Source organism: Lipomyces chichibuensis (genome assembly GCF_038497645.1).
Source record: "Lipomyces chichibuensis strain CBS 12929 unplaced genomic scaffold V1513scaffold_21, whole genome shotgun sequence".
Classification (NCBI taxonomy): domain Eukaryota; kingdom Fungi; phylum Ascomycota; class Lipomycetes; order Lipomycetales; family Lipomycetaceae; genus Lipomyces; species Lipomyces chichibuensis.
In genome coordinates this window covers 21,137-44,784 of record NW_027117473.1, presented here as the reverse complement: position 1 = coordinate 44,784, position 23,648 = coordinate 21,137, and the positions used below count along the sequence as shown (strand labels likewise).

Here is a 23,648-nt window from a genome sequence, read left to right as displayed (position 1 = left end):
CCGTACTCGATCGACGTTCGCTCGACATTTGTTTCTTACAATTCGCGAAACCGGGACTAGATTAGAGCTATGTTTGATTAAGTTCAACAATAAAACACAATAACTTTCCAGGAAAAACATAAACGAGAAGAACTATTCAAAGATTCGAAACAGAGGAAATTGAAAGAAAATACGTAATTGGCGACACTGGTATTCGCGGCTTAATCCTCAACGACGTCGCCATCCTGGTCATCGTACGATCTTTCTTTGCCTATTCCTCTCATTACTTTAGCATTCACACCATTACAGTCGAATTAATCACGAACTAGAACAAATACCCACCAGAGCGCTCGTCATTCTTACTACCATTCGAAGGATACGGGCTTCGCTCGCGCTCACGGCTTCTGTCACGCTCATCCTCACGTGTGTCTCGTTCATCCAGTCTGCCAGTGTCGCTGCTCTCACCTCCTTCACGGTCCCGACGATCGCGTGGGCTGAGTGAGCGCGCGTGTTTGGAGACTGGCGAGCGGGAGTAATCGCGTCCGCGTCTGGGAGGGGGCGAGGGTGAGGTACGGCGGCGGCGAGGCCGTTCGTCGTATCGCCAGGACGAAGAAGGAGAGTTTCTGGCCCACTGTGTTCGTTAGCACTGTGCAAAGACGACGAACGAAAATCGATGTTAAATGACTAACTTCTATGTTCAGGATGTCCCCAGAGCGGATACGGCGGTGGTGCATGTCATAGTAAGCATCCTCAGCATCTCTGCGATCTTCGTACTCCACAAATGCGAATCTATTCCCGTCAGCTATCACTTCCGCGATTGAGTTCCACCAAGGAATACGCACGCTCTAGAAGAAGGGTTTCTGGGGGCAGGTATGTCACAACGAACAAGGCGACCGAACCTAATACGAGCGTTAATACCATTGTTTGAAAAATACTCCTGACCACATATCCCGTAATACGTCTATCACCATATTCTTTCCTTTGTATAGTAACACAAGTCAAGAAGGTTAGAGAAAGCACCACCAATAAGTACTCAAACCTCGGATGATCACGATACAAAAGTTGCGAACACCCATATATTCCTTCTGAACTTCTCGCGAACGAACGACGACGACGAAATGTGACGACGAAATGTTGGCGACATCGAGGAGGAACGAGGATCGTTGGCCGAGAAAGGAATGGACGATTACGGGGATGTGAGTAGAGTCAGAGGGTAGAAATGGATAGTGTACCTTTCGAACTCGTGCGCAAGGTCACGGGCGCGGATGCTGCTTGCGAAACCTGCGAGAGTGTCAGTACGCTCGTACAAGGCCAAGCTAGAAATAAATTAAGCGCACCGGTGACGTAGAGCGTTGAGCGGGACGACATTATTAATGGTTGTCTTTATGGTAAAATAATAGAGATCGAAAGTTGAAGGATCCAGAGAGTTGTGGTTGACCAGAGGCAAAATCGGACATGCCACCGAAGCCCTAAGTGACGGACTTGCAAACCCCTACATACAGATTCTGTAGGACGATTTCGTAATAGGGAAGGTACCCTAATGCCAGGGTTATTGACGAGCGCGTATTATTGTGTTGGACGCGTTTGTGTTGATTGTCGTTGGGAGATTGATGCATCTCGCAATATAGAACAGTGGTCAGATAAAATGGCATCGTCATCAAAGACATATCTGGACGTATCTCACTATCTTGATCTCTCGCATTCCTACCGGCACAGGCATCGCTCCGAAGTCGCTTCTAATCCTCGGTTCGAACCCACAGCTATTGATCGGATTCTGACAACACTCGAGGAAGAAGTAGAAGACGCCAGGCGGTATATACGTCAGTTTCAGGAATCAGGGGATAATGTTGATGAATACACGGCGCAGATTAGAAGTATTGCTGCGTCGAAACGGTATTTGCATGTCAACGGTCCAGTGTCAAGCAGGCCGGCGTCGTCGGCCAAGCTGTCGTCAGAAGACGAGACAATATTACAAGAGATCGTCACCGCACAGCCGCTATCTCGCATCCAAGCATCTTCAGATTTCACGATAAAATATCTGGATGACGCAATCAAACAAGCCAAGTCCGACGTCGTCAAGGAAGAAGCTCTCAGTGAGGAGCTTGCCACTCTGTCGGAATTGCTGCTCGCTAGACACGCGTTGCTCCACAACAAACTTGATCATCAGAAATACTCGGTATCATCTGACGCATGGATATCTGCGCGGACGGAGAAATATGTCAAGAAATTGCTTACACGACGAGACAAATCGCGGACGACGTTACGGCATCTAATGGGTGTTCTGAAGAATTTACTGGACTCGCGGGTTGCGAAAGTATTAGTTGAAGAGGAAAATGGCGCGCCGGTGGGCGGATTTGAGGAGAGGCAAGCGAAACCAACGAAAGGCACTTCGCTAGATGATATTTGGACTGGGACGCGGAGAGCCAAGGTTGCCAGGGAGGCAAAGATACTAGTAGAGGTATACCTTTTTATATCATGATAATGATAGATATGTTAACTAATGAAGCACGTAGAACATGCTGAATGCGGCATTTGACACTGATAGTTCCGGTTGGGTCGAGTTGGAGGATCCAGATAGTATTGTTGTCAGGTTACTTGTCCGCGCAGAGATCGCAGTAGTACGACCGGGTGACTCGAGATTTATCAAGTTACGAGACTTTGCTAGGAAGTTCTGATCCTGGAAATGAGACCGCTACTGTATTGTGTTATGGAGATACCTGGTAGACTTTCTGCGATTAATAAAGATTCAAAATCAATGGCGTAATAATAATAATATGTAGCATTTACAGGAGTGCGTTCAGAAATATAAGCGGGTTTGCGAACAACTGGGCACGCGTTGTTGGCGGATCGACGCATTGGAACATGATTTACAGGAACAATCCGAATCGTGCGCAACGATAACTTTAATTTGATTTAATATTGCAGCGAATAATTCTTTTACTGTAAGAGGCTTTTTGCCGTTCTTCGGTAGAGCATGTGATTCACGTATTCATTGTATTTGGCAACTAATTATTTTTATTACGTGTCGGGAAAATTAAGACAGATGGCGCAGCCTGCCAAGCGATTGGACTGAGATCATAGTAGCATATCGTAAGCAATAGCCACCGTAAATTCACTACTGGAATGGGTGTAGTGAATTAATCAGGAAGGCACATATGCACTATAAAATTACCCAGCTACAAGATACAAGACTAATGTATACATACGTAGGAGGCTGAGAGCGGGGGTGGTGGGGATTCTACTTTAACTAAGGATCGCGGGATCTTGCCCGGTCTTCGGGTCCTCGTAATAATAATGGCAGAGTGGCGCGCCGCAGAGACACTCGCCAATTGGTCAAGTTTTTTTATCACATGATGAATTTCTATTAGTACGATATTATTTTGCGCCAAATGGCATAATCGGTAGCGTGCGATAAGCGAGAGCAGTCAGCAAGACAGGCAAAAAGAAGCGAGAGAGGAACTAGTAGCGGACGCGCACACACAACAAGTCTTTATGGATTTTTTTTTCGGTATAAATTGCACAGTTCCAGATTATCATTGCATACTCTGTGCATTTGAACAATAAAGCTGATCCGGTGAAAATACGCAGCAACCGTTTGGCGACCCGTACCAGTCCGCGACATGACCCTTGGGTGAACTTGCCAATCTACATTTACTTGACGTCACATGGTCCAATGCCCCGCAATGTCGACCCCGTCTGTCACAACGGCCACTAAGACTCTGCCTATGCCTGCTCTTCGACAGTGAATCCATCAATTTGCTTGAACAAGCACCCAGCCGGTAATGCCAGCTCTTTGGCCAGATGGGCGTCGATCCGCGTAGAGTAAAGGTTGTGTGTGAGTACTCTAGGCAAGCCACTTAGGCCAGCAACAAGAAGTGCTCACGAATGAGGAAACTGCGGGGCCTAAGGAAGCAGATGAACCCACGCCCACGATTGACGCCCTGCGTCTGGCCCAGTAAGCCTTGGCCAGAACTGCTTCGAATTCGAATTCGAAGTCCACTCTCGTCCATACCTAGTTCCCGTCACACCAAGTGACTGGCTCCGGGCGTCGCTCTGCATGTCAACGCCCGGGACGCATCCATAAATATCTCTGCGCCCTCCGATTCTCCATTTTTTTTTTGACTGGAATACTCACTAATCGACCGTGTAAATTCAGCAAAAATATGGCCACCTTAAACGCGTACCAGCGTCGTATGTCCGCCGGATCCTCCAATGGTGGCTCAATCGGCATGCTCGCAAACGGCACCTCGAAGGGTGGATCTTCCTCCTCGCCAACAATGCATTCTGCCTCGCTCCCTGCATTCGGTTCCGTTTATATTCGTGTCGTTGATGACACCGTGGGCAGCTTCCAGTATATGATCCCCATAGCTGAAGTCACCACCTATCCTGTACGTTGTGAGATCTCCATTCCTACCATTGGGATGGTAGCTAACCAACAGAACAGCTTCTCTTCGGTATGGTTCGAAAGCTCAACACCAATAAGCGCATCTTCGAGGGCGACCACGCATTCAACGTCCACGTCGACGAAGACGGCCATCCTGGTGCGATCATCCTCGAACGATTCTGGGACAAAGTCGTCCGCGACGGTCTCCGTGTCATCATCACCTACAAGTCCGGAACAGCTCCACAAAATAACCTGCCAATCGACAAAGCCTTGTCGAGTGGGCTAGGCTCCCTAAAAGATCAGGACGACGTATTCTTCCCGCATTACACTTAAAACTCGACGAAATGTCTAGACAAACAAAAAAATCTAAAAATTGATATTTCGAAGGTAGTGATAGCAACATACCTTGTTTTTTGTGTCGGATCATATTTTGTTTGTGACGATATATCTCGTATCTATACCCTGCACGGAATTTAGGAGGTTGTGGATATAGTTCATCGCCGCTTGATTGTTGGTTACTCCTTGTTTAATTGTTGGTTGAAAGCTTTCGCCTTGTATACATATGTTGTAATACTTGCCTTAATATGCTCTGTGTAATCCAAATATCAAATGACACTAAATCGACATAGCCGACTAGAATTTCAAATGTCACTTCTTTTGACTGAACTTTGTTGACGCGCTCACCAAACGCCACCCCGTGCGGCGTCTAACCGCTGGAACCGAAAATTAATCACATTCGGGGTCACAGTAAGCGAGAGTAATTCATATTGCCGTCTTAGTGCTGCGTATTATTACAGCTGGTCCTGTTCATTTACGGTTTCAATTTTAGTGATAATAATTCGCGGAATCATCATCGGTGTCGATATCCTTATCCCAGTGTCTTGGATAACAAAACTTAAAAGCCCCCCCATGCTGGGGAAAAAACTTGGGCAGGGGCCACAAGATGACCTACTTTTGACACCGCCTGGTGACTTAAGTGCAATGAGATTCTTGCATTATGGACTAAGCCCATACGACACAAGGACGCTAAAGTCAGGGTGGGTCACATTGCACCGCACCGATACCGTGTTAGGCCAAAGCCCTTTGACGCAAACTTCACATTCGCATGCATTTACAGCATATACGTCTCCCCTTCAAGCCTACCGCGGGGAGGAATGAATTTTTGGTCACTCGTCGTTAATTTTGTGGCAGTGAAGCCAAACTGTTTTTTCGCAACCTTGTAAAGGTTAAGGCATCTCCATCATTATTAACAGCTTCAAGCTTATCTTGCTATTGAAAGGTCTGGAGTACTGGCAGTACTGTACAGGCAAGTGAAGAATTTGGGTTGCTTGTTGGATTTAGTGCGACTGTGTCGTGTAATCCAATCTGTATTTCGATTATCGGCAGAATATCATTGTTGGTTTACACATAGTGTGGTTATTTCGGTATTTCACATACAGACATCTTAATCGATTGCGATATCCACACACACGTTGTCAAAAATGCGATATTCAACCGCATTGCCAACGCAATAAGCGCTTCTCATCAGCATCACTACAAACAGCAGTGAAACAAACACTTGTAGCACCAACATTGCTTTCGACGCCAACACTTCCGACAGCATGGATGCGAGCTTACAAGCCGAGTGCGACGCCATTTTAAGCGATCCTTCCGTTCTGGAAGAGGAGCAGATTGACCAGATTTCGGCCATATTACAACGATTCTATGCGTCCCAGGCCAGAGTATTAGCCTCCTCCGATCTAGATGCGCTGGTTCTTGACGTTCTCTGGCGGCATCGGGACGGCGGTTCGTCCACCGCCATGAGAAGTCCGGGCAACGCTACTGGCGGCTGCCAAAAGCCCCTCGAGTCGTCTAAGAAATCAATAATGTCTTCGATACTACAAAACGGGGCTACGACTTTACACAAGAAGAAAGTCGTGAGAGGGAAATTTGCGGTGCCAATGCCCATAGGTCGGCCGTCGATGTACTCAAACTCCAACAACAGCGGCGCGAGCGTGGGAAGCGGGTACCATGGCGAATTCGGCTCAATTCCGTCCACGCGGTCTGCCTCTCCGGATTCAGTATATAGCAATAATGTGAATGGCGTTATTCTAAGCGCGGCTCCGACTTCGGCATATCATTTACCGGCGCCGACGACTGCCAACACGATTCTGAGCCCTGATGGCGCAATTGGATTTGAGATGCCTGCAAACGTCGGCTCGCCGGATTTGGCAGCTGAATTTCGTAATTACAGTCCGTTCCAAGTCGACCACGACTTCTACGACGATGACGACGAAAAATATAGACCGTTAACGGTGCAACAACAACAACAACAGCAGCACCAAGAGGCGGGTATATTTGCGTCGCCGCAGCAGTCGCATGTCTTTGACTATGGTGAGGGATTGCAGTTTGAACCGACATTTGATATCTCGGCATATTCGTACGACGGCGACGCGATGCAAACACCAGTGACTAGTTTTGCACCTACTGGTGCATCAACTTCGTCGTCGTCTTCGCCATCCACATCTGTGTCATCGTTCTCGAACGTCGCAGCTGTAGCTGCCACTCCTACCGCTTCCACCGCTTCCACTACGACGCAGACGCCCACCGCGTCTACGACCCCGACAATCTCCTCTGCGACGCCGACGGCGACACTCCCGGTCGTCGACAGCACGTCCTCGCCATTTGACCACATCCGTGCCGCTCTCGCAGTCCCTGCTGCCGCTAATCTTACGGACACTGTAATCACGGCTGCCTTGGAACGGAATGGGTACGACATTCTAATTACACTGACAGAATTACTCGACAAGCTCACGGGACGAGTGCCCCAACAGCCGCAGCAGCCTGTCAAAGTACAGACTATTGGGCCCGCATACAGTGTGGCAACTACTTCTGGTGTAGGAGGGAATAAGGAGCATGCCAAGATTCCCACAGTTTGTCGTACGTTTGTCTTCTTTGCTTTGTTTCTACGCTCCTTAAGGTTAACAAGAAGAAGGGTATTTTCTCACAACGGGCCAGTGTCTCCGTCCAGACTGCCGCTTCACGCACGATCTCTCGGCAACCGTTTGCCGCTACTGGCTTCAAAATTCCTGCTTGGCGGGCAGTACCTGCGTATTCTTGCACTCCATCCCTCAAGAGCTCCTCACCCGACTGGCCGAATCCGGCAAAGGACGCGGTGCCGCTGCGATTTTGCCTGGCATGAACGGCATGAGCAGTGCGACCGCAGGGAGTGGCATCAAAAAGAATATAACATTGAAAGACGAGTTTGAGTTCCCTTCTTTGCCAGTGAGCTCCAGTTCCGCGTCTGACATACTGCCACCGAAGAAAACGGTTACAGTCAGTAGGAAAGTGGTTTTGAATGGGTCGACCAGCCACACTAATGGCAGCAGCACGCCAGGACGCGCGGGCGCCGCGGCACCGCTGTCGATGAAGTCGATGGAGGAGTTTCCTAGTTTGGGAAGTAGTACTTCGCAGCAACAAACGCCGACCAAGGCGCGGACGATTAGGACGAAGGGCAAGGTCCGTGTGGCGTCATCTGGCTCACCAGTCGTTACTGCTAAAACTGGTGCTGGACGATGGAGCGCGGGATAGGATGCCTTGCGTTCGCCGGTAAAGATAAAAAAAATATGATTGAAAAATACCAATAAAGCGCGCGGTGTTGTACAAATATTATTGCAAGCTTAAATGCCAGGAATATTAAGTTTACCTTCATGCGGCAGTGCGTTCGCTTTCAATTTTCAGGGGAGATAGAGTGTGTGCTATATGTATTGTATATTTCTCTTTTGTAGAATATGGAATGTATGTATGCAAAGAATTGAACTGTCGAGTGTGCGCTGTTGGCGATAATATGGCATTCTTAATTATTTTGCTGTGTGATTTAACAGTTCGTAAGCCGGAACCAAAAAAAAATTTCCTAGGCTACCCTATGTCTTCTGCGACAAGCTGAGAAATGTAATGGACATTAATTTGTATTGCCTGCGACAAGAAGAGAACCAATAAATCAGCAATAATAAATCTCTGACCGACTGACCCGCATTTGGCGCATCCAGAAGATAAACCACTTTGATGACTTATAAATAACAATAGGACAAAATGCATCGGTTCTGGACACCCCACGAGCACATTTTATATAGCGTAAGAGTGCCCAAAGTCATCATCGGGCAGACAGAGCACTGACCGACCGATGACGTCCAGTTTAATCCACACAGAGCTCCTGTTCTGCAGGCTTGATCTGACTCCATATTTGTGAACTGATAAAGGCACACCAAAACAACACAGATTATAGTGTTGCGCTCACAATGTACGGCTATGATCGAATTTATGAAAATTCAGTTGCTAGGAGAGAGCAGCAAACCTGGTTGCCATAACGGCGATCTCAGTGCAAGTGATAATATTCCTCCAGTAAGTAAATATGTATCCGCCTTTGAACTGGACACAAACTCCACAAGGTATTGTACACCCGGGGCGAAGCTGGATGCAGATAGTTTTGACGCTGCTCCACCGATGGACAGGCAAGCTTTCATTGCACGTTTATATCAATGACGTAATGATTTGATCCGGGTAAATTTAGATGTCAAAGCTGACTGGACGATAACCTTGATTTAATGCGGAAGTGACATTTAGCTCCGAATTCTTTCGCCCTAGACCCCGAGATATCTTGCACAACGCTGCACTAAGGTGCAGAACGAGATCCATCAACGAAGTCGAAATTGTCTTGCCCTGTATATTAAACGATGAGGGCCTTCATACTCTGCTTCATCTCCACGGTCGCAGCCGTTGTATTGGCGTTCAGCTACGATGACTTGTTAACGGCACCGCGTAGGTCTGCGGGACTCCCAAACAAAGACGGCACGAGCGCTGCATTTACGGAGTCGACTTACTCTTTCAGGTCACATTCGTGGAACGCGACGTTGAAACTTGTTTCGCTTGAGACAGGGGATACAAAGGAGATTATGGCTGACGCGGGGGATGTGGGTGACATTGCGTGGGCTGGAATTGATGCGCATACGTTACTGTACTTGAACCAGTCGTCTGCGTACACGGCATTGTGGTCAGTTAACACTAATAATGGAAAGACTAAAGCGCTATATTCATTCCCTGGATCTGTCTCTTTGCTCAAGACGCGCGTTACGCCATCCGGCGTTCGTGTAGTGGTGTCCGGATGGGCTACGCCCGATGGATCTCTGCTCTCGCCTGACGCGCCTGCAAAGCCAGACTCTGGATTACTCTACGACAGTATCTTTGTCAGACACTGGGATTACTGGCTCACAGAGAACCGCAAATCTGTTTTTGGCCTGCTTCTTTCCGAGAAGGATCTCGCCAGCATCAAGGAACCATTCAAGAACTACCTTAAGGGCCTCGGCATCGAGTCGCCCATCATGCCATACCCAAGCACGTCCGACTTTGATTTGCACGACGACCTCCTAGTTGTGAACGCCAAAGCGCCGGATCTTAATCCTGCAAACAACACCGCCACGTATTTCTACGTCCTAAATTACACGTCGTCAAACACGCCTGACTTGCCGCTTAACAAAGCCGGCTACGGTGCCTGCTCTTCCCCAGTATTTGCCCCCAATGGCAAAAAAATTGCGGGATTAGTTCAGCTTGAGAACGGCTACGAGTCTGACCAAAACATTGTGTTTGTCTACGAGCTTTCCGCGGATGGAACTGCGACGTCGGCGAATAATGTCACATACGGGAAAACATTTGACCGGTCGCCTTCGTCAGTTTTTTGGTCGCCCCGCGAAGACAACATCTTATATTTGACTGGCGAGAATATTGGTCGTGAAGTTCTATGGACATTGGATCTTAAGGACTCAAGCAGTCTTCCCGTTCTGCTCAATACGACGCATTCTGTCGAATCAGTCGAGTTCATCGAAAATACTTCGCCAAAGTTGTTACTTTCAAATAGCGGAATCGTCAAATCTACGTATTTTGAAATATTTGACATGAAAACGAATTCCACAACCCTGCTCCTCGACGCATCGGCAAGTGTTCACGAAAGCCAAATCGGCGAGTTCTGGTTCAAGGGCTCCCGAGACGTGCAAGTCCACGGGTTTATCATATATCCGTCCAATTTCGATCCGCGCAAGAAATATCCACTTGCGTTCCTCATCCACGGCGGACCACAGTCCGCGTGGATGGATTCGTGGTCTACACGTTGGAATCCGATAGTGTGGGCAGATAACGGGGATGATGGATACGTCGTAGTGACGATTAACCCCACCGGATCTACTAGCTACGGCAAAGATTTTACCGACAAAATTCAAAACGCTTGGGGCTCGTATCCGTATATCGATCTCGTACTGGGGCTGGAATACGTTACAAAGACGTACAGCTTCATAGACACAGAACGCATGATCGCGGCTGGCGCGTCGTATGGCGGATACATGGTCAATTGGATCCAAGGCTCCGCTCTCGGTCGGGTTTTCAAAGCACTTGTTACGCACGACGGTGTTTTCTCTACGCTCAACCAATACGCCTCGGAGGAATTATATTTCCCGATTCATGATTTCGGCGGGTCGTTTCTCCAGAATACGAGGGGTTATTATAAGTTTAATCCCATGAATAGAATGTATCGTTGGGCTACTCCTCATTTCATCGTACATAACGCGAAGGATTACAGATTGCCTGAAAGCGAGGGATTGCTGGCGTTTAATGTGTTGCAAGAACTAGGCGTACCGTCCAAGTTACTACATTTTCCAGGTGTGCCATGAACATCATGTTCTGTAAAGTTTATCCTTGGAAATATACTGACACTTGTGATAGACGAGAATCACTGGGTCCTGAAGCCAGAAAATTCACGAAGATGGCACAAGGAGATTTTCGAGTTCATTAACCACTGGTCTGGTTCGAGCTCCGCCATGTCTGCTCAAAAAGGGGAGACTGTACTTGGTAGGACGAGCACAGCTGCGTTGTTGGATGAAATTGCTGAAAGCGTGCATGACGAAGTTTCGCTTTTGTAAAAGCCGACTTGGTAGCAATTTGGCCTGTTATCCCGTTGGTAAGTTAGAGATTGGACACGTCACTGTCGTCAGCAGTTGAACGCAAAATTTTGTTGTTCGGTTTGGTTTGTTAGCATGTACTTTTATTATAGTTGGTAACATTCATGTCTTCGCTATATATGATGCATTCACCGACAGGAGAGTGCCTAGTAACATAGCTCACGCCAAGGCATAAGATACAGTATAGTCAATTGGTGTGCAAACAAGCAAAAAGGCAACGAAGCAAGTCGAAGAGCAATCCGAGTTTGAGGTACTGCTCCATCATTCCTGAGTCCTAACTGGCCGCTAGACCGTTGACAGCAGCACAGACAGCCCCGGCATTTTTCGTTTCAAAATCTTCATCACAAGCCTCGCTTGGAGGCTGAGAACTGCTCGTCAATTTCCGACGGGTGTCAAAGGTGTAATGTGGAACAAAAACGTCGTCGGCGGTAATCGAAGCTGAAAAATGGTTCTCGTTGCTTGGAATAGGCGCAGACAGGCGTCGGCCAATTGGAGTCGCTTCCGCATTCTGAACATTTGACTGATCCAAGGGCTCTGATATCCCGCGAACCAGGGGGCTTAATCCGTTGTTTGGTGGGACGTCGGTGATGTCTTCCTCTCTTGCTCTCTTCCATCCTCGTGGGGCAAGATCGTCAATTGTACCCGATGGTGCTACTTTCGGTGTCTGAGATTCCTGCTGTAGAGGTGCCACTGTTTCTCCTTTCGACATCTCGGCCAGAGCCTTGTTAACAGTAGCAGTCAACTCGGCAATTTCTGAAGTTAAGCCCAATACAGCTGCATCCAACCTGTTTATCCTTTCCTCAGTAACCGCGACATATTCTTTGACCGAATTGCACACGGCTTGAATCTGCTCTGTCGAATTGTCTACTACAATCAGAGTCAGTTAGCACCGTCCGATGTGTCTTCAAAGCATAAATTAAATCGTTACACTGAGTAGCACGGTCACGGACGTCCTTCTTTAACTCACTCACAGCCTTTCGTACGGATGCAGTATGCTTCTGCATCAATTCACCCCACTTCCCTTCATCATTAGAAAGTCGCTCCGTGAGAGAATCAAATTGCTTTTTCGCATCTACGGCCTGATGCGCCAGTTTTCGCGCCCATACCAAGTGATCTTCCGGCGCATAGTGCGACGCTAATGAAGCTGTACCCATTGCCGATTTCGAGGTGATATAAGCTGATAGCAAGGTTGAGCTGAAAGGATTATCTTGTGTAAGCGACATTTGAGACTGCATGCAGCCTGAATTGTCGGGGGAGACGGTAATATGAGATTGTCCTACAAGTTCATTACACGACTGCTGACATTCCGTGGCGGGATCCTCATTGTCAGCTGTGCTTGACGTACTCGTAGCTACTTCGGACGAGCGCGCCTGGCTACGTTGAGTTGGCTTCCTGGCCGCCTTCGTTGCCGGTTTTGTTGCCGGTGTCTTTGCCGACTTCGTTGCCGGCGTTGCTGTCGCTTTCCTCACTCTTTTCGCGGATGGTTTTGCCGGGGTTGCACTGACCACGTCGGGTTTGCTAGAGTGTGCTAAATATTTAGAGATGATTAAAGACTCGGTATTATCACTCGAAACAACGTTTTGTTCTGAATGATCCGCAGTTGCCACTGGCAGATTACGAGACGGTTCGTGCTCTCCGGACAAACTTGCCGACACAAACGGTGCCGGAGTCGACGACCATAATATCGCAGTGCTAGACGTGTTTGTCTTCGACTCGTCCGTCTTTCCGAACTCGTATGTATCGGCCTGAATATTCGCATGACGTTTTACCGTCTGTGAATTGTTGACATGCTGGTGCTTCCCCAATGCGTTCCCAGTAGCTGACGACAAAGACAGTATCGTTTCCGTAATTCTCGACTCTGTATTTCGTTGATTTTCCGAACTCGCAGATGCCGATAATCGTCCGTTTGTTGTTGTCATCACCTCCAACGAAGTGCTGTCGACTATCGCTGCAGAAGCCTGCTGACGATGCCGCTGCACAGTGCCATGCTCTTTTGGCAATTCCTGGCCATAGTTAGCATTTTCATCAGCAACCTCGAGCGAGATGTCGATGCCAAAATAAAGCGCGAATGTCATGATAATCTAAATAGACTTGCTTTATTTCCCTGGATTTCCGGAATAGGCAATATTGCTGTTCCCAAAAGATGGTGCTCTAGCAGTCGCTGCTCGTGCTGTCCTCGTTGCTCATGGAATAGCTGCCCATTATCCTGCTGCTGTGAATTGAAGACTGAACCCGGTGATCGAGCTCTAGAATGGGGACCGAACATCTGAGGATCCTGGACTTGTACGAACATATTTTGTTGAGTGTCGGCAGCTGATTGTGTTGTTTGGTACTGCATCGGCGGACCTTGGGGCACAATGTACACTAACTGAGACTGATCTGTCGGGACAAGTTGGTTGGCCGTTGCGACTCCATGTTGAACGCTTGCATATCGGGTCCCTGGCAGCATTGATTGATTTTGTCGCCCAAGTCCAGAAGTTATTTGTGGACCATTCTGATGTGAAGTCATGACCGAATTCTGCTGTAGTTGTTGCGATTGCTGTCGTTGATAAGGTTGCTGATTCTGTCTATAAATTTATATATAGGAGTCTACTACCACTCACAATTATGCGTCAGATCTCGAGAAGGACACATAAAACCACAGCAAAATAATTTTGTTGACCAAGTGGATTACTCTATAAAGCAGATAAACAAAGCTCTGTAAGCCAGAGACCTAACCCTATGCCATAACATAAGTGATGTATGCAGGGTAGGAGGAACAGTGTTAGGTTTTTACCTCTGGGATTCTTTGTTTTCCCACTGGGTTTTTGTTTGTTCCCGGAGGATTTCCCTACGCCCTTGTCCAAATGGATGTTCCTTTCTTTAGATTCTTGTATAGATTCTCATTAGGAGATCTATACACATGCGAGCACAGCTATTCGCCTTTCGGGGAGGGTAGCTGTGCGCTGAGGCTTGTCTCCTTGCCATCTGGTCTTGCCAGGTGGCATGCAGGGCGGGACCACCAGATCTCGACATTTTGTTCGTAATGTTCAAAATAAGGGGTTTGGTGGCCGTCTAATACAAAGCGGCGCTCACGTTTAATGCATGAATGTGCTATATGTAGTTCAGTGATCGGCTTTTTTGGGCTCCACTGCCTGCATGACGAGACGTAATATGTATGGGATCAGCCACTTGGATGCATAGCCCGGACAGTCGCATTCGATTATCTAAATAACGAGAAGAACATTGTAGTATTAATTAGACATGCAATGTGCTATATGTAGTCCAGTGATCGAGCGAAATGTTATATTTCTAGGCTAACTAGAAACCGTGTATATTTACAAGCGCATCCTGTGCATCCTACTGCAACCAACACAGAATAAAAAAAAGTGACTGTGCCTAATTACAACCGCGTAGTTGGTGTGCTATGTGAAACCGACATGCAAGTCCATTCGATATTGGCCACGCACCCAATATTTAAAGAGCATTCAAGTTCGCGCTATTACAAGTTAATTATAATAAGTCTACAAATGCAAACTATGAAGAATGCCACTCACCTCTCTTCATTGAATCGCTGCTCAAGACGCTGCTGGTACTTCATGAACTTTTCGCTGCACAACTTCACACACTTTTCCTCCTTAGCAGTCAGTGACTTGGAGGTCATGTCATTGACGCAGTTGTCAAAACACCGGCCGATCATCGACATATAAGTCTAAATATTCCAATCTTATTACAATGATCGTAACATGTTGAACTATTCAAACCAGACTTACCACAGCGATGCTCCGCATCGTCAAGTCAATGTTGATCTTCTCCAACTTCTTGGTCTCTTTCTGACTTAGATTTCCGGGATCCATTGCCTTTCGTATAATATATATAGTACAGTGATCTAATAAAAAGAATAAATGTCGCAATAGCAATGCGAGTGATACTTCTCAATGGGTAAATTAGCACTTCACGAGATCCGACACGAAAATAATTTCTTTCGGAAACTGTGTAAGTGCAACATTATATAAAGATTTAAATCCTTAACCAAGGAACACCTTTGCGCTTGATCTCCTGCGGCGTGTATGAGTGGCTTGACTGCGAATCGTCAGTGATGTGGCTGGAGCGCTTCTATCGAGTTGTAGGTTCCCGAGTCGACGACTCTACATCAGTGCCAGCTCCATCTTTATCGAAGGGAATTTCTATTGTGAGTAGATTATCCAAGCAGGTTTGTTATGCCATGGAGCATTGAACTCTAAATTGCTTGATCAATCTCGAACAGTGTCTATACCTTTGTATTCCGGCTTAGATCAGTGGCACGTTACTTACTAGCAGCAGCTGTATATTCGAGACGAGCTACGGATCTAAACGTCGTCCAGACTCATGGCACCTGCAGACACCAAAACAGCCGAAGACAACAACAATTCGCTCGAGAAATCGACAGATAGAATTGGCTTGTCAAATGAGTCAGCCTACTCGTCGATACTCGATCCTCTAGATCAGGCGGATTATAACCATATACCGCATCTGGTCGAGATATTTTCAAAGCCTGAAAGCATAAGCGCGGTTCCTCGGGTGAAAGGCTACTTGAATGCATACTATTGCGCACTGGATGCTAAAATGGAGGAAATGCTGGCGGCTCAACAGGCGGCTGAGCCTAGTGTGCAGCGAGTCGCCCGCGCGCACACAGAGCTGGCTGCGATATTCTCACATATCGAAACTGTTCGTGAGCGAGCTGTCATCGCAGAGGAGGTCATTACCGACATGACAGCAGATATTCGGAAACTTGACGAAACCAAGCGAAATTTGACAATGTCTATGACTATGTTGAAACGGTTGCAGATGTTGACTACCGCATACGAGCAACTTACGATATTCAGCAAGAATCGGCAATACAAGGAGGCAGCACAACTTTTAGAAGCAGTTATAGAACTCTCGGGGCATTTTAAATCGTACAGATCAATTGCTCAAATCGCGACTCTGAGCCGCAACGTTGCCGAACTTCAACGAGCAATCGGAGAGCAAGTTTGCGCCGATTTTGAGGCAGCAGTTGATGGACGACGGCCAGAATATTTTGCAGAGAGATCATCTGAGCTATTAGAAGGATGCCTGGTGATGGATGCGCTCGGCGACAGCTACAGGCACCGGCTGACGACATGGTATTGCAATGTACAATTACGAGAATATCGAAACATATTTCGTGGAAGCGATGAAGTACGCTCGTAATTACTTTGTTGACCGTCAGTGGTAGTGCTAATATAATGATAGGCTGGATCGTTAGATAATATACCGCGTAGATATTCATACTTGAAAAGGATGTTAAAGACTCTGGAGCCTCAAATGAACCAGATGTTCCCTCAGCATTGGAAAATCGCAGAGAGCCTTTGTCGCTCATTCTGCGAAATTACTAGGTGCGCCCTGTGTTACAGCGTGTGTTGGCATATGAAGAGTTACTCTGACGAATTTAGGGATGATTACAAGGTGCATCTATCTCGCAGTGGAAAGGCCCTAAACGTCGACTTGTTGTTGAAAGCCCTTGAGGAAACAATGGAATTCGAGCAGTTTTTGGAAAGGAGGTTTTCAAGCATTCGAATGTCTATTGACAGCGACCTGGGTGATAAAGGTACACTAATATTTGGACGAGCTATCTCCGAAGCGTTTGAGCCATATTTGGGTCTCTGGGTAGAATCGCAAGATAGAAAATTATTGGCGCTAGTTACTCAGTACAGCAACCAAATGATTCTCCCACCATCGGCCGAGGAAGAAACGCCGCAACAAGTATTGCCGTCCTCAGTTGACTTGTTCCTGTTCTATCGGCAAGTACTTGCACAATCTGCAAAGATATCTACTGGCGCGCAGCTTCTTAACCTCTCAAGAACATTTGCGAAATATCTTCAACAGTATGCCGATAGAGCTCTTGCGTCACATATTATCGACAAGATAACGGTAGAATTGGAAGTTCAAACAACATGCTTAATTATATCTACTGCGAATTATTGCCACACGACAATTGAGCAGCTGGAACAGAGAATAGCAGATGTCATTGACGAGGAATTCAAAACACAAGTGGATTTTGAGAAAGAGAAAGATGCCTTCTTGTCGGTCGCTAGCTCTGCAGTTCAGAGTCTCGTACGGAAGGTGGAGAATGACTGCAAACCAGCATGGCGAGAGATGTTAAACATGAACTGGGGCAAATTATATAGCGTCGGCGACCAAAGTACTTATGTTACAGAGCTTATTAAGACCATTGAAGGTGATGTGAAAGAGGTTCTAAAATACCTTCATAAGGATATATACATTCGATCTTTTTGCGATCGTATCGTTGAATCCACGGTCAATACTTATTTACCGCAAATTTCCAAATGCAAGCCTCTGACGGAAATATGTACGGAGCAAATGCTACTGGATACCTATGTTCTCAAAAAGAGTTTGCTGCGTCTGCCAGTAATAGTATCTCCGCCAGATACTCACGCGTCTACCACGTAAGTTCCCGAGTGTCAGCAGCATCGAACAGAGTTAACAAGAGAATGCAGATATGTTAATGTGGTGAACCGAGTTACAGCTCCTTTGGAGTCAGTTCTCAAAGCGATTCTAACTGGGCAATCAGCTGATCTTCCGGACAATTTGAAAGTCTACCTTCCGACATCGAACATCGTGCAAAGAGCATTACCAGAGAAATTCCGCTGGGGCAGCTAATTATAGTGATGGCACATCGCGTAGTTTCACTAAATTGGATGGAAGGACGGCATATCATGGACATCATTACGGTCACAATTTGGCGTTAGAATCATATAGACTTGAAATTCTTTTAATAGGATTATGGTGTCTCATCCTGTATATTGTACTAAAGGGAAGAGGTGATCGGGTTCAGCTACTCCAAATATGTTCAATTGGTGATATTTAACATGCACCATTTTATTATGCACAGGAGGCCCATTCTCATTATTCTCCAATTTTGATATTATGATACAGGCAAAGACATTTAAACAATAAAAATCGATTTAATATCTTTAGTCGAACAGACCGAAACCTGCAGTACTTGTTAGCAATTTCCACGCTTTGAAACACAAGGGACAAACGCACCCATATCATCTTCAGACTCCTCCGCCTCTTCGGCAGGAGCCTCCTCGGCAGCTGGTGCGGCTTCTTCGCTGGCAGCCGCAGCGGCGACAGGAGCGGCGGCAGCTGCATATGCCTCGGGGTTGGCGATTCTGTCCTTGATGGCCTCGGATCCGTCGAAGGTGTACTCAGTCGCAATTGAGACGGCAAGAACCTTCTTGTAGTGATTGATGACGGAGTGGATGACAGCCGGAAGCGTGGGATAGCCAATGGCGAGAGAGATGGTAGTAATGGTGGCAATGGCAGAGGTGAAGCTCTTAATCAAAGTTTCCTCCTCAATATCGAGAATCTCAGGGGAGAAAGCCTGACCCTGGTCATAGACCTGGAGAACAGCCATACCGTAGGTGAACGGGGATATATTCAACATGTTCAAAAGCGTGGCTTCGGAAGCACCGACTTTGTTACCGGTAGAAACGACCTGGACATCTGAAGTAATTTCAATGGTACCACGAGCGATCTTGGTAGGGACACCAAGGGCCTGGAAGAAAGAGGTTTTTCCGGGCTCCATACCAGTGTTTCCAGCAGGAATCCAGACATCCTTAGGAGCAACTGCACCAGCACGAGCAGGAGCAGCAACCTTGTTGGCGAGGATGATCTCACGGATTTCCTTCAAGTCGGCATTGGTGAAGACGAACCCGACGTTGCCCCTAACGTGAGGAAGAAGGCGCTCGAACTCGGGGAAGTCGGAGAGAAATCCGCGAATGGCACGGCGAACCATGGTGTTCTTTCCCATCAAAATGACACCCTGGCCACGAAGAGCCTTTCGGATCTCGTGCATCTGTTACCCATAAATATTAACACTCTGATCTTAGGAAATTCTGACAATCTTATATGTACCTGCTGGGAAGAGACATTGTCAACACCGACAATGAAGATGCTCTTGTACTCTATTGCTCAATGTTAATTCAGTCGTTCATTCGATCATAACTGTAGTCAGTAATTACCCTCAAGGAGCGAGCGAAGCTTGGTGAAGTATTCGGTTTTCTTTTCGCGAGTGCCTCCCATGTCGACTCTAATTAGGAAGAAAGGATATTTAAAGGCGCTAAAGAAAATGCATCAGTACAATTGCCATCGAGATTACCGTAAATCAATAAGCACTCTTGCCGTCCAGTACTTACCTCGGGTTGGTTAGTTTGGGATTGTAGAGATGAGCCTACTGATTTCGACAGGTATTTCGCGATGCGAATGCGTTCGGTGGTGTCGAGGCAACGACTGGTGAAGCGCAGTCACAGTCCAACTTTGAACCCTACTTCCATCAAACCCTTTATTCACGTGACTTGTTGCGCTTGAAATTACTATAAAGTGATATAGAGCATAACTGTCAAAGCAACAACTAGTATAGGCACCAAATCTCGCTTGACGGCAGCATAGAAGATTTCAGAAGTTTGCAGAAGTCGTAAGAGGCAAGTTACAGCCAACAAGACATGATAACTCCGGTAACCGGGTAACTTTCTTGCCGTTCAACTGTTACCCGTACAAAATTTTTGAAAAGTGCGGCGAGAGTTGTGAAAAGTCAGAACGTTACCGAGTGGCACAGACAGCGACTCCAATTTTCTCTGTTCACGGGTGTAACGCGCTTGCTTCCCTTTATAAATCAATCGCCGCCGCGAACAACCACTGGTCACCGACTCAGCTCTCAGTGCTTATTGTTTATTGCTTGTTGTAGTCTTTATTTAAATTTGCATTTTATCATTTCTATCTTGAGAGCTCAAAATGGTCAAGGAGTCAAAACTATACGATGTCCTAGGTCAGTGCTGAAATTCTTAATAATTATTGTTCGCAGCATATATTTTGCATCTACGCGATATATGTGTTTAATTGGAAAAGTTTGCTGATCACGGATTTTAGGGATTTCCGCGGACGCCAATGATTCTCAGATTAAGAAAGCCTACAGGTATGTTGCATTTTGCGGCCGCATTCGTTTGTGGCACCAGAAAATCAGTGCTGATCTTGTTCATAGGGTTAATGCTTTGAAATACCATCCCGATAAGAATCAGCATAGCCCAGAAGCTGCAGAGAAGTTTAAGGATGTCTCGCATGCGTATGTATAATCTGTTTTGTGTTAATGATAACTGTCAGATTCTGACATCGGGATGTTAGTTATGAGATTCTGTCAGATCCCCAGAAGCGAGAAATATACGACAGATATGGTGAAGAGGGGTTGTCTGGTGCTGGTGGTCCAGATATGGGCGGAATGAATGGTGCCGAAGCCTTGTTCTCACAATTCTTTGGAGGCGCCGGTGGATTCGGTGGAATGTTCGGTGGTGGCGGCCGACCATCTGGCCCACGCCGGGTGAGTAGTCTTTAAATTACCATTACATCTGAACGATTATTAATGTGTATTTAATAGAGTCGAGACATCGTTCATGCTTTGCGAGTAACGCTGGAAGATCTGTACAAGGGCAAGGTTGCCAAGCTGGCTCTGACCAGAACTGTTACTTGCCAGAAGTGTAATGGAAAGGGTGGTAAGGATGGTGCGGTGAAGAAGTGCTCTACTTGCAATGGCACTGGATCAGTTACGTTCCAGAGGGGCATGGGTCATATTATTCAGCAGTTCCAAACTGTGTGTCATGATTGCAAGGGGGAGGGCGAGATCATCAGGGAGAAGGATCGATGCAAGGGCTGTAATGGCAAGAAGACCGTCAGCGAAAAGAAGATTTTGGAGGTCCACATTGACAAAGGTATGGTCAATGGGCAGAAGGTTACTTTCCCAGAAGAAGGTGATCAAGGTCCAGATCTTCTACCGGGTGATGTCATTTTCGTCGTTGATGAACAGCCGCATGAGAGATTCACTCGAAAGAAAGATGACTTGTTCTATCATGCAAAGATTGACCTTCTCACCGCCCTTGCTGGTGGTAGTATTGCAATTCAGCATCTCGACAACGAATGGCTTAGGGTCGATGTTATCCCTGGTGAGACTATTCACCCAGGTACCGTCAAGGTAATTGAAGGGCGTGGAATGCCATCTTACAGATTGCACAACTTTGGGAATCTTTATGTCGAGTTCGAAGTTGAGTTCCCCGGCAATAACTTTGCTTCCCCTGAACAGCTTGCTCTTCTCGAGACTGTTCTTCCTCTCAGACCGCCGTTGAATATTCCTGCCGACGCAATGGTGGACGATGTCGTTCTCCAAGATGTTGATCCTATGCAGCAAGGCCGTTCGCGAGCGGGAGCGGACGAGGAGGAAGATGGTGAAGAAGGAGGAGCCGAGCGTGCTCAGTGCACAAGTCAATAGAGGAGTAGGAAGTAGTATAGACGAGTGCATTTTCTGTTAGCTTGTATGTAGTTCGGCTGGAATGTAGTCGTTCTGGCCAAATGGATGTATATCTTTTTTTGTTTGGGTATAACGTGGATTAGAGCCATTTATGTGACTGGACGGCGTTTTAATAAAAAATTGTGTTGTCCGCTTGCTTCCTCTATACTCAATCGGTATCATATGTTCGGCTGCGTGAGTCTTAGGGGTAATGTCACGAAAGTTGTGTCAGGTACCATTAATAGCTTAAACACGCTGAAATTGTGAATGCCAGTTAATGGTGTAGAGCGGTAGCTTATATGTCTGCAACAGAGAGATATGCACTAATCCATTATGAAGCTGAAACAATAAAAAATGTACAATGAAGTCATGATTCCCAATAACACCGATTTACTTAATCTTTTTCAATTGCTTGTCCGCACGCCGTAACTTTCCATCAGAGTTCTCGACATCGTCTTCCAACATGCGCAGCATTTCGTTCTGCAGCTCCAATTCGTCGTTAATTTCGATGCCAAGTTGCTTCTGTCGTGCTAATATCTTACTAAATTCCAGTAATGTGTCGTCCTGGTTCTGCATTTTCTGCATCTGTAAATTCAACAGTCCCCGATTATCCAACTGCCGTGTTTCTCCCGTCTCAGCTAGCGGACCCAACACCCGTTTAGCGGAGCTGGCTACGCTTCCCAAAACACTCTTGCTACCAGCAAATAGTGCTGCGCGGTCTGGTGACTCAGAAATAGCCGAACTTGTATCGTCTGTGTGCCTGGATACCGTCGATGCCAAGCTCTCCAGTCCTTCCCGCTCCTTTTTGACTAAATTCAGCATATCTCCCCGTCTACGTAATTCACCCTGCCCTATCGAGCTTGCCAACTCTTTCAATCCCCGATCCAGCATTACGATTTTCGTGCCAGACTGCACTAAACACTTCTTGGCCTCAGCAGCCGCAGAAAGCGACTCCAAAACACCATTCTTGTTCACAAACCCGGTACCAGTAAGGGTGTCCCGATCCGACAAATACTTCCTCGCCTCATGCAGCAGCGTCTTGACCTCGTGTAGCGTATCCAACCAAACCACTGGATCCGAGATATTCTTGCCCGACGGCATCACTAATGACACGGTCGATGAACTGCTGGATAATAATGAGCTTCCCTGGTTCGCTCGTCCAGCAGGTGACAGACCAAGGAAATCCCTCCACGGATCGCTTAATCGCCAGCGCTGGTCCGAGGATCTTTGGATATCCCGCAGGAACTTCTCCAGTACTGCCTTGCGCTCCTCAATCAACTCCATGTTGGTGACTGAGTTGCCAAAAAGCTGTTTGCGGGGAAGCTTGAACGGGAGAGATTCGCCTACAACGTTCTCCATATCCGACGCCAGTTTCACGAAATCCGAGAACCGTTTCACAACGGTGTAGGAGCGTAGCGGTAGACGTATTTGGACGTGGTAGACTGTGTGTGGTTTCGGAGCCGGGCTAGTCGAATATGACCGGATGATGATGTCGACCTCCGACATATTGCGTTGCGAATAATGGTAGGCACAATAATAAAATCGACCAGATGCGAGAAGTGGTTGCTTGTATGTGCGTATGTAATATTATTGAGTAAGATAGGATGGCCGAGAATCGGATTTTAGGCAGTGCTTATCTTGTTGGACGAACGTTGTCCACAAGAATTCCGGCCCAGCTAACTCACCCTCGACAGTTTCTGATCACAGGCTCTTCGGGAGCCCCTGAAATTTGCGTCTGTCCAAATATTATTGCGCATTATGACGTTATCTTATATTAACTACACTTTTATCATTACGATATGGAAATAACATCTGCCTTTAATACAATACATGTCATGCTAGCATGTAGTCTAGTATCCGCACGTCATATTCACATAAGCACTAGCAAATTTTTGCAGACTCACTGCCCGTCTCTGCTTAATTGTTGTTGATAATTAGTACACGCTCAAATTACAAACGTCTACGA

The 23,648-nt window shown here is 46.9% G+C and overlaps 11 protein-coding genes across 11 annotated transcripts; 6 read left to right on the top strand and 5 right to left on the bottom strand.

Moving 5' to 3' along the window:
• Positions 1–151: 151 nt before the first annotated feature.
• Positions 152–1,585, bottom strand: V1513DRAFT_118788 (uncharacterized protein). The gene is made up of 6 exons (XM_066894146.1): positions 1,317–1,585; positions 1,212–1,260; positions 822–878; positions 669–768; positions 322–610; positions 152–250 (listed from the first exon to the last, which is right to left on the bottom strand). The coding sequence occupies exons 1-6, from the start codon at positions 1,345–1,347 to the stop codon at positions 201–203; spliced, it is 576 nt and encodes a 191-aa protein (XP_066752904.1). The 5' UTR covers positions 1,348–1,585; the 3' UTR covers positions 152–200.
• A 39-nt stretch (positions 1,586–1,624) lies between these two features.
• V1513DRAFT_432126 (uncharacterized protein) lies at positions 1,625–2,654 on the top strand (the record flags this gene model as incomplete). Its single annotated transcript, XM_066896395.1, has 2 exons — positions 1,625–2,437; positions 2,493–2,654. 2 exons carry the CDS (start codon positions 1,625–1,627, stop codon positions 2,652–2,654), a joined length of 975 nt encoding a protein of 324 aa, XP_066752903.1.
• Positions 2,655–3,780: 1,126 nt separating this feature from the next.
• V1513DRAFT_432125 (uncharacterized protein) lies at positions 3,781–4,696 on the top strand (the record flags this gene model as incomplete). The annotated part of the gene is made up of 4 exons (XM_066896394.1): positions 3,781–3,814; positions 3,841–3,934; positions 4,136–4,367; positions 4,424–4,696. 4 exons carry the CDS (start codon positions 3,781–3,783, stop codon positions 4,694–4,696), a joined length of 633 nt encoding a protein of 210 aa, XP_066752902.1.
• Positions 4,697–5,473: 777 nt separating this feature from the next.
• Positions 5,474–8,194, top strand: V1513DRAFT_446744 (uncharacterized protein). Its single transcript, XM_066898315.1, has 2 exons — positions 5,474–7,282; positions 7,338–8,194. Exons 1-2 carry the CDS (start codon positions 5,965–5,967, stop codon positions 7,931–7,933), a joined length of 1,914 nt encoding a protein of 637 aa, XP_066752901.1. The 5' UTR covers positions 5,474–5,964; the 3' UTR covers positions 7,934–8,194.
• An 881-nt stretch (positions 8,195–9,075) lies between these two features.
• Positions 9,076–11,665, top strand: V1513DRAFT_479759 (Alpha/Beta hydrolase protein; the record flags this gene model as incomplete). The annotated part of the gene is made up of 4 exons (XM_066900311.1): positions 9,076–9,312; positions 9,463–11,047; positions 11,111–11,191; positions 11,252–11,665. 4 exons carry the CDS (start codon positions 9,076–9,078, stop codon positions 11,305–11,307), a joined length of 1,959 nt encoding a protein of 652 aa, XP_066752900.1. The 3' UTR covers positions 11,308–11,665.
• On the bottom strand, positions 11,421–14,003 carry V1513DRAFT_446734 (uncharacterized protein). Its single transcript, XM_066898314.1, has 3 exons — positions 13,442–14,003; positions 12,275–13,349; positions 11,421–12,213 (listed from the first exon to the last, which is right to left on the bottom strand). The coding sequence occupies exons 1-3, from the start codon at positions 13,853–13,855 to the stop codon at positions 11,621–11,623; spliced, it is 2,082 nt and encodes a 693-aa protein (XP_066752899.1). The 5' UTR covers positions 13,856–14,003; the 3' UTR covers positions 11,421–11,620.
• A 494-nt stretch (positions 14,004–14,497) lies between these two features.
• Positions 14,498–15,261, bottom strand: V1513DRAFT_446730 (uncharacterized protein). The gene is made up of 3 exons (XM_066898313.1): positions 15,099–15,261; positions 14,883–15,037; positions 14,498–14,824 (listed from the first exon to the last, which is right to left on the bottom strand). The coding sequence occupies exons 1-3, from the start codon at positions 15,180–15,182 to the stop codon at positions 14,803–14,805; spliced, it is 261 nt and encodes an 86-aa protein (XP_066752898.1). The 5' UTR covers positions 15,183–15,261; the 3' UTR covers positions 14,498–14,802.
• Positions 15,262–15,399: 138 nt separating this feature from the next.
• Positions 15,400–18,288, top strand: V1513DRAFT_446729 (Vps53-like protein). Its single transcript, XM_066898312.1, has 4 exons — positions 15,400–16,524; positions 16,579–16,721; positions 16,779–17,792; positions 17,844–18,288. Exons 1-4 carry the CDS (start codon positions 15,694–15,696, stop codon positions 18,004–18,006), a joined length of 2,151 nt encoding a protein of 716 aa, XP_066752897.1. The 5' UTR covers positions 15,400–15,693; the 3' UTR covers positions 18,007–18,288.
• On the bottom strand, positions 18,100–19,550 carry V1513DRAFT_446724 (60S ribosomal uL10 domain-containing protein). The gene is made up of 3 exons (XM_066898311.1): positions 19,374–19,550; positions 19,267–19,316; positions 18,100–19,207 (listed from the first exon to the last, which is right to left on the bottom strand). Exons 1-3 carry the CDS (start codon positions 19,432–19,434, stop codon positions 18,353–18,355), a joined length of 966 nt encoding a protein of 321 aa, XP_066752896.1. The 5' UTR covers positions 19,435–19,550; the 3' UTR covers positions 18,100–18,352.
• Positions 19,551–19,934: 384 nt separating this feature from the next.
• On the top strand, positions 19,935–21,868 carry V1513DRAFT_118287 (uncharacterized protein). The gene is made up of 5 exons (XM_066894145.1): positions 19,935–20,176; positions 20,278–20,323; positions 20,390–20,470; positions 20,530–20,722; positions 20,780–21,868. Exons 1-5 carry the CDS (start codon positions 20,143–20,145, stop codon positions 21,662–21,664), a joined length of 1,239 nt encoding a protein of 412 aa, XP_066752895.1. The 5' UTR covers positions 19,935–20,142; the 3' UTR covers positions 21,665–21,868.
• A 120-nt stretch (positions 21,869–21,988) lies between these two features.
• V1513DRAFT_446718 (uncharacterized protein) lies at positions 21,989–23,339 on the bottom strand. The gene has a single exon (XM_066898310.1). It carries the CDS (start codon positions 23,186–23,188, stop codon positions 22,073–22,075), a length of 1,116 nt encoding a protein of 371 aa, XP_066752894.1. The 5' UTR covers positions 23,189–23,339; the 3' UTR covers positions 21,989–22,072.
• Positions 23,340–23,648: the final 309 nt, after the last annotated feature.

Excerpts from the sequence above, each read along its gene's own strand:
- V1513DRAFT_446718 (XM_066898310.1), bottom strand. The coding sequence starts at position 23,188 with ATGTCGGAGGTCGACATCATCATCCGGTCATATTCGACTAGCCCGGCT.
- V1513DRAFT_118788 (XM_066894146.1), bottom strand. The coding sequence starts at position 1,347 with ATGTCGTCCCGCTCAACGCTCTACGTCACCG. Across the intron at positions 879-1,211 it reads CTTGCGCACGAGTTCGAAAG|GTTCGGTCGCCTTGTTCGTT; the intron begins GTACACTATCCA and ends CGCTCGTATTAG. Across the intron at positions 251-321 it reads TAAGAATGACGAGCGCTCTG|GCAAAGAAAGATCGTACGAT; the intron begins GTGGGTATTTGT and ends TGAGAGGAATAG.
- V1513DRAFT_446724 (XM_066898311.1), bottom strand. The coding sequence starts at position 19,434 with ATGGGAGGCACTCGCGAAAAGAAAACCGAATACTTCACCAAGCTTCGC. Across the intron at positions 19,317-19,373 it reads GCTTCGCTCGCTCCTTGAGG|AGTACAAGAGCATCTTCATT; the intron begins GTAATTACTGAC and ends ATTGAGCAATAG. Across the intron at positions 19,208-19,266 it reads ACAATGTCTCTTCCCAGCAG|ATGCACGAGATCCGAAAGGC; the intron begins GTACATATAAGA and ends TATGGGTAACAG.
- V1513DRAFT_446729 (XM_066898312.1), top strand. The coding sequence starts at position 15,694 with ATGGCACCTGCAGACACCAAAACAGCCGAAGACAACAACAATTCGCTC. Across the intron at positions 16,722-16,778 it reads TCATTCTGCGAAATTACTAG|GGATGATTACAAGGTGCATC; the intron begins GTGCGCCCTGTG and ends TGACGAATTTAG. Across the intron at positions 17,793-17,843 it reads GATACTCACGCGTCTACCAC|ATATGTTAATGTGGTGAACC; the intron begins GTAAGTTCCCGA and ends AAGAGAATGCAG.
- V1513DRAFT_446730 (XM_066898313.1), bottom strand. The coding sequence starts at position 15,182 with ATGGATCCCGGAAATCTAAGTCAGAAAGAGACCAAGAAGTTGGAGAAG. Across the intron at positions 15,038-15,098 it reads CGATGCGGAGCATCGCTGTG|ACTTATATGTCGATGATCGG; the intron begins GTAAGTCTGGTT and ends TGGAATATTTAG. Across the intron at positions 14,825-14,882 it reads CAGCGATTCAATGAAGAGAG|CGCGAACTTGAATGCTCTTT; the intron begins GTGAGTGGCATT and ends AACTTGTAATAG.
- V1513DRAFT_118287 (XM_066894145.1), top strand. The coding sequence starts at position 20,143 with ATGGTCAAGGAGTCAAAACTATACGATGTCCTAG. Across the intron at positions 20,177-20,277 it reads AAAACTATACGATGTCCTAG|GGATTTCCGCGGACGCCAAT; the intron begins GTCAGTGCTGAA and ends CACGGATTTTAG. Across the intron at positions 20,471-20,529 it reads TTTAAGGATGTCTCGCATGC|TTATGAGATTCTGTCAGATC; the intron begins GTATGTATAATC and ends TCGGGATGTTAG.
- V1513DRAFT_446744 (XM_066898315.1), top strand. The coding sequence starts at position 5,965 with ATGGATGCGAGCTTACAAGCCGAGTGCGACGCCATTTTAAGCGATCCT. Across the intron at positions 7,283-7,337 it reads CAAGATTCCCACAGTTTGTC|GGTATTTTCTCACAACGGGC; the intron begins GTACGTTTGTCT and ends AACAAGAAGAAG.
- V1513DRAFT_446734 (XM_066898314.1), bottom strand. The coding sequence starts at position 13,855 with ATGACTTCACATCAGAATGGTCCACAAATAACTTCTGGACTTGGGCGA. Across the intron at positions 13,350-13,441 it reads CGGAAATCCAGGGAAATAAA|GAATTGCCAAAAGAGCATGG; the intron begins GCAAGTCTATTT and ends AACTATGGCCAG. Across the intron at positions 12,214-12,274 it reads CCGTGACCGTGCTACTCAGT|TAGACAATTCGACAGAGCAG; the intron begins GTAACGATTTAA and ends CTCTGATTGTAG.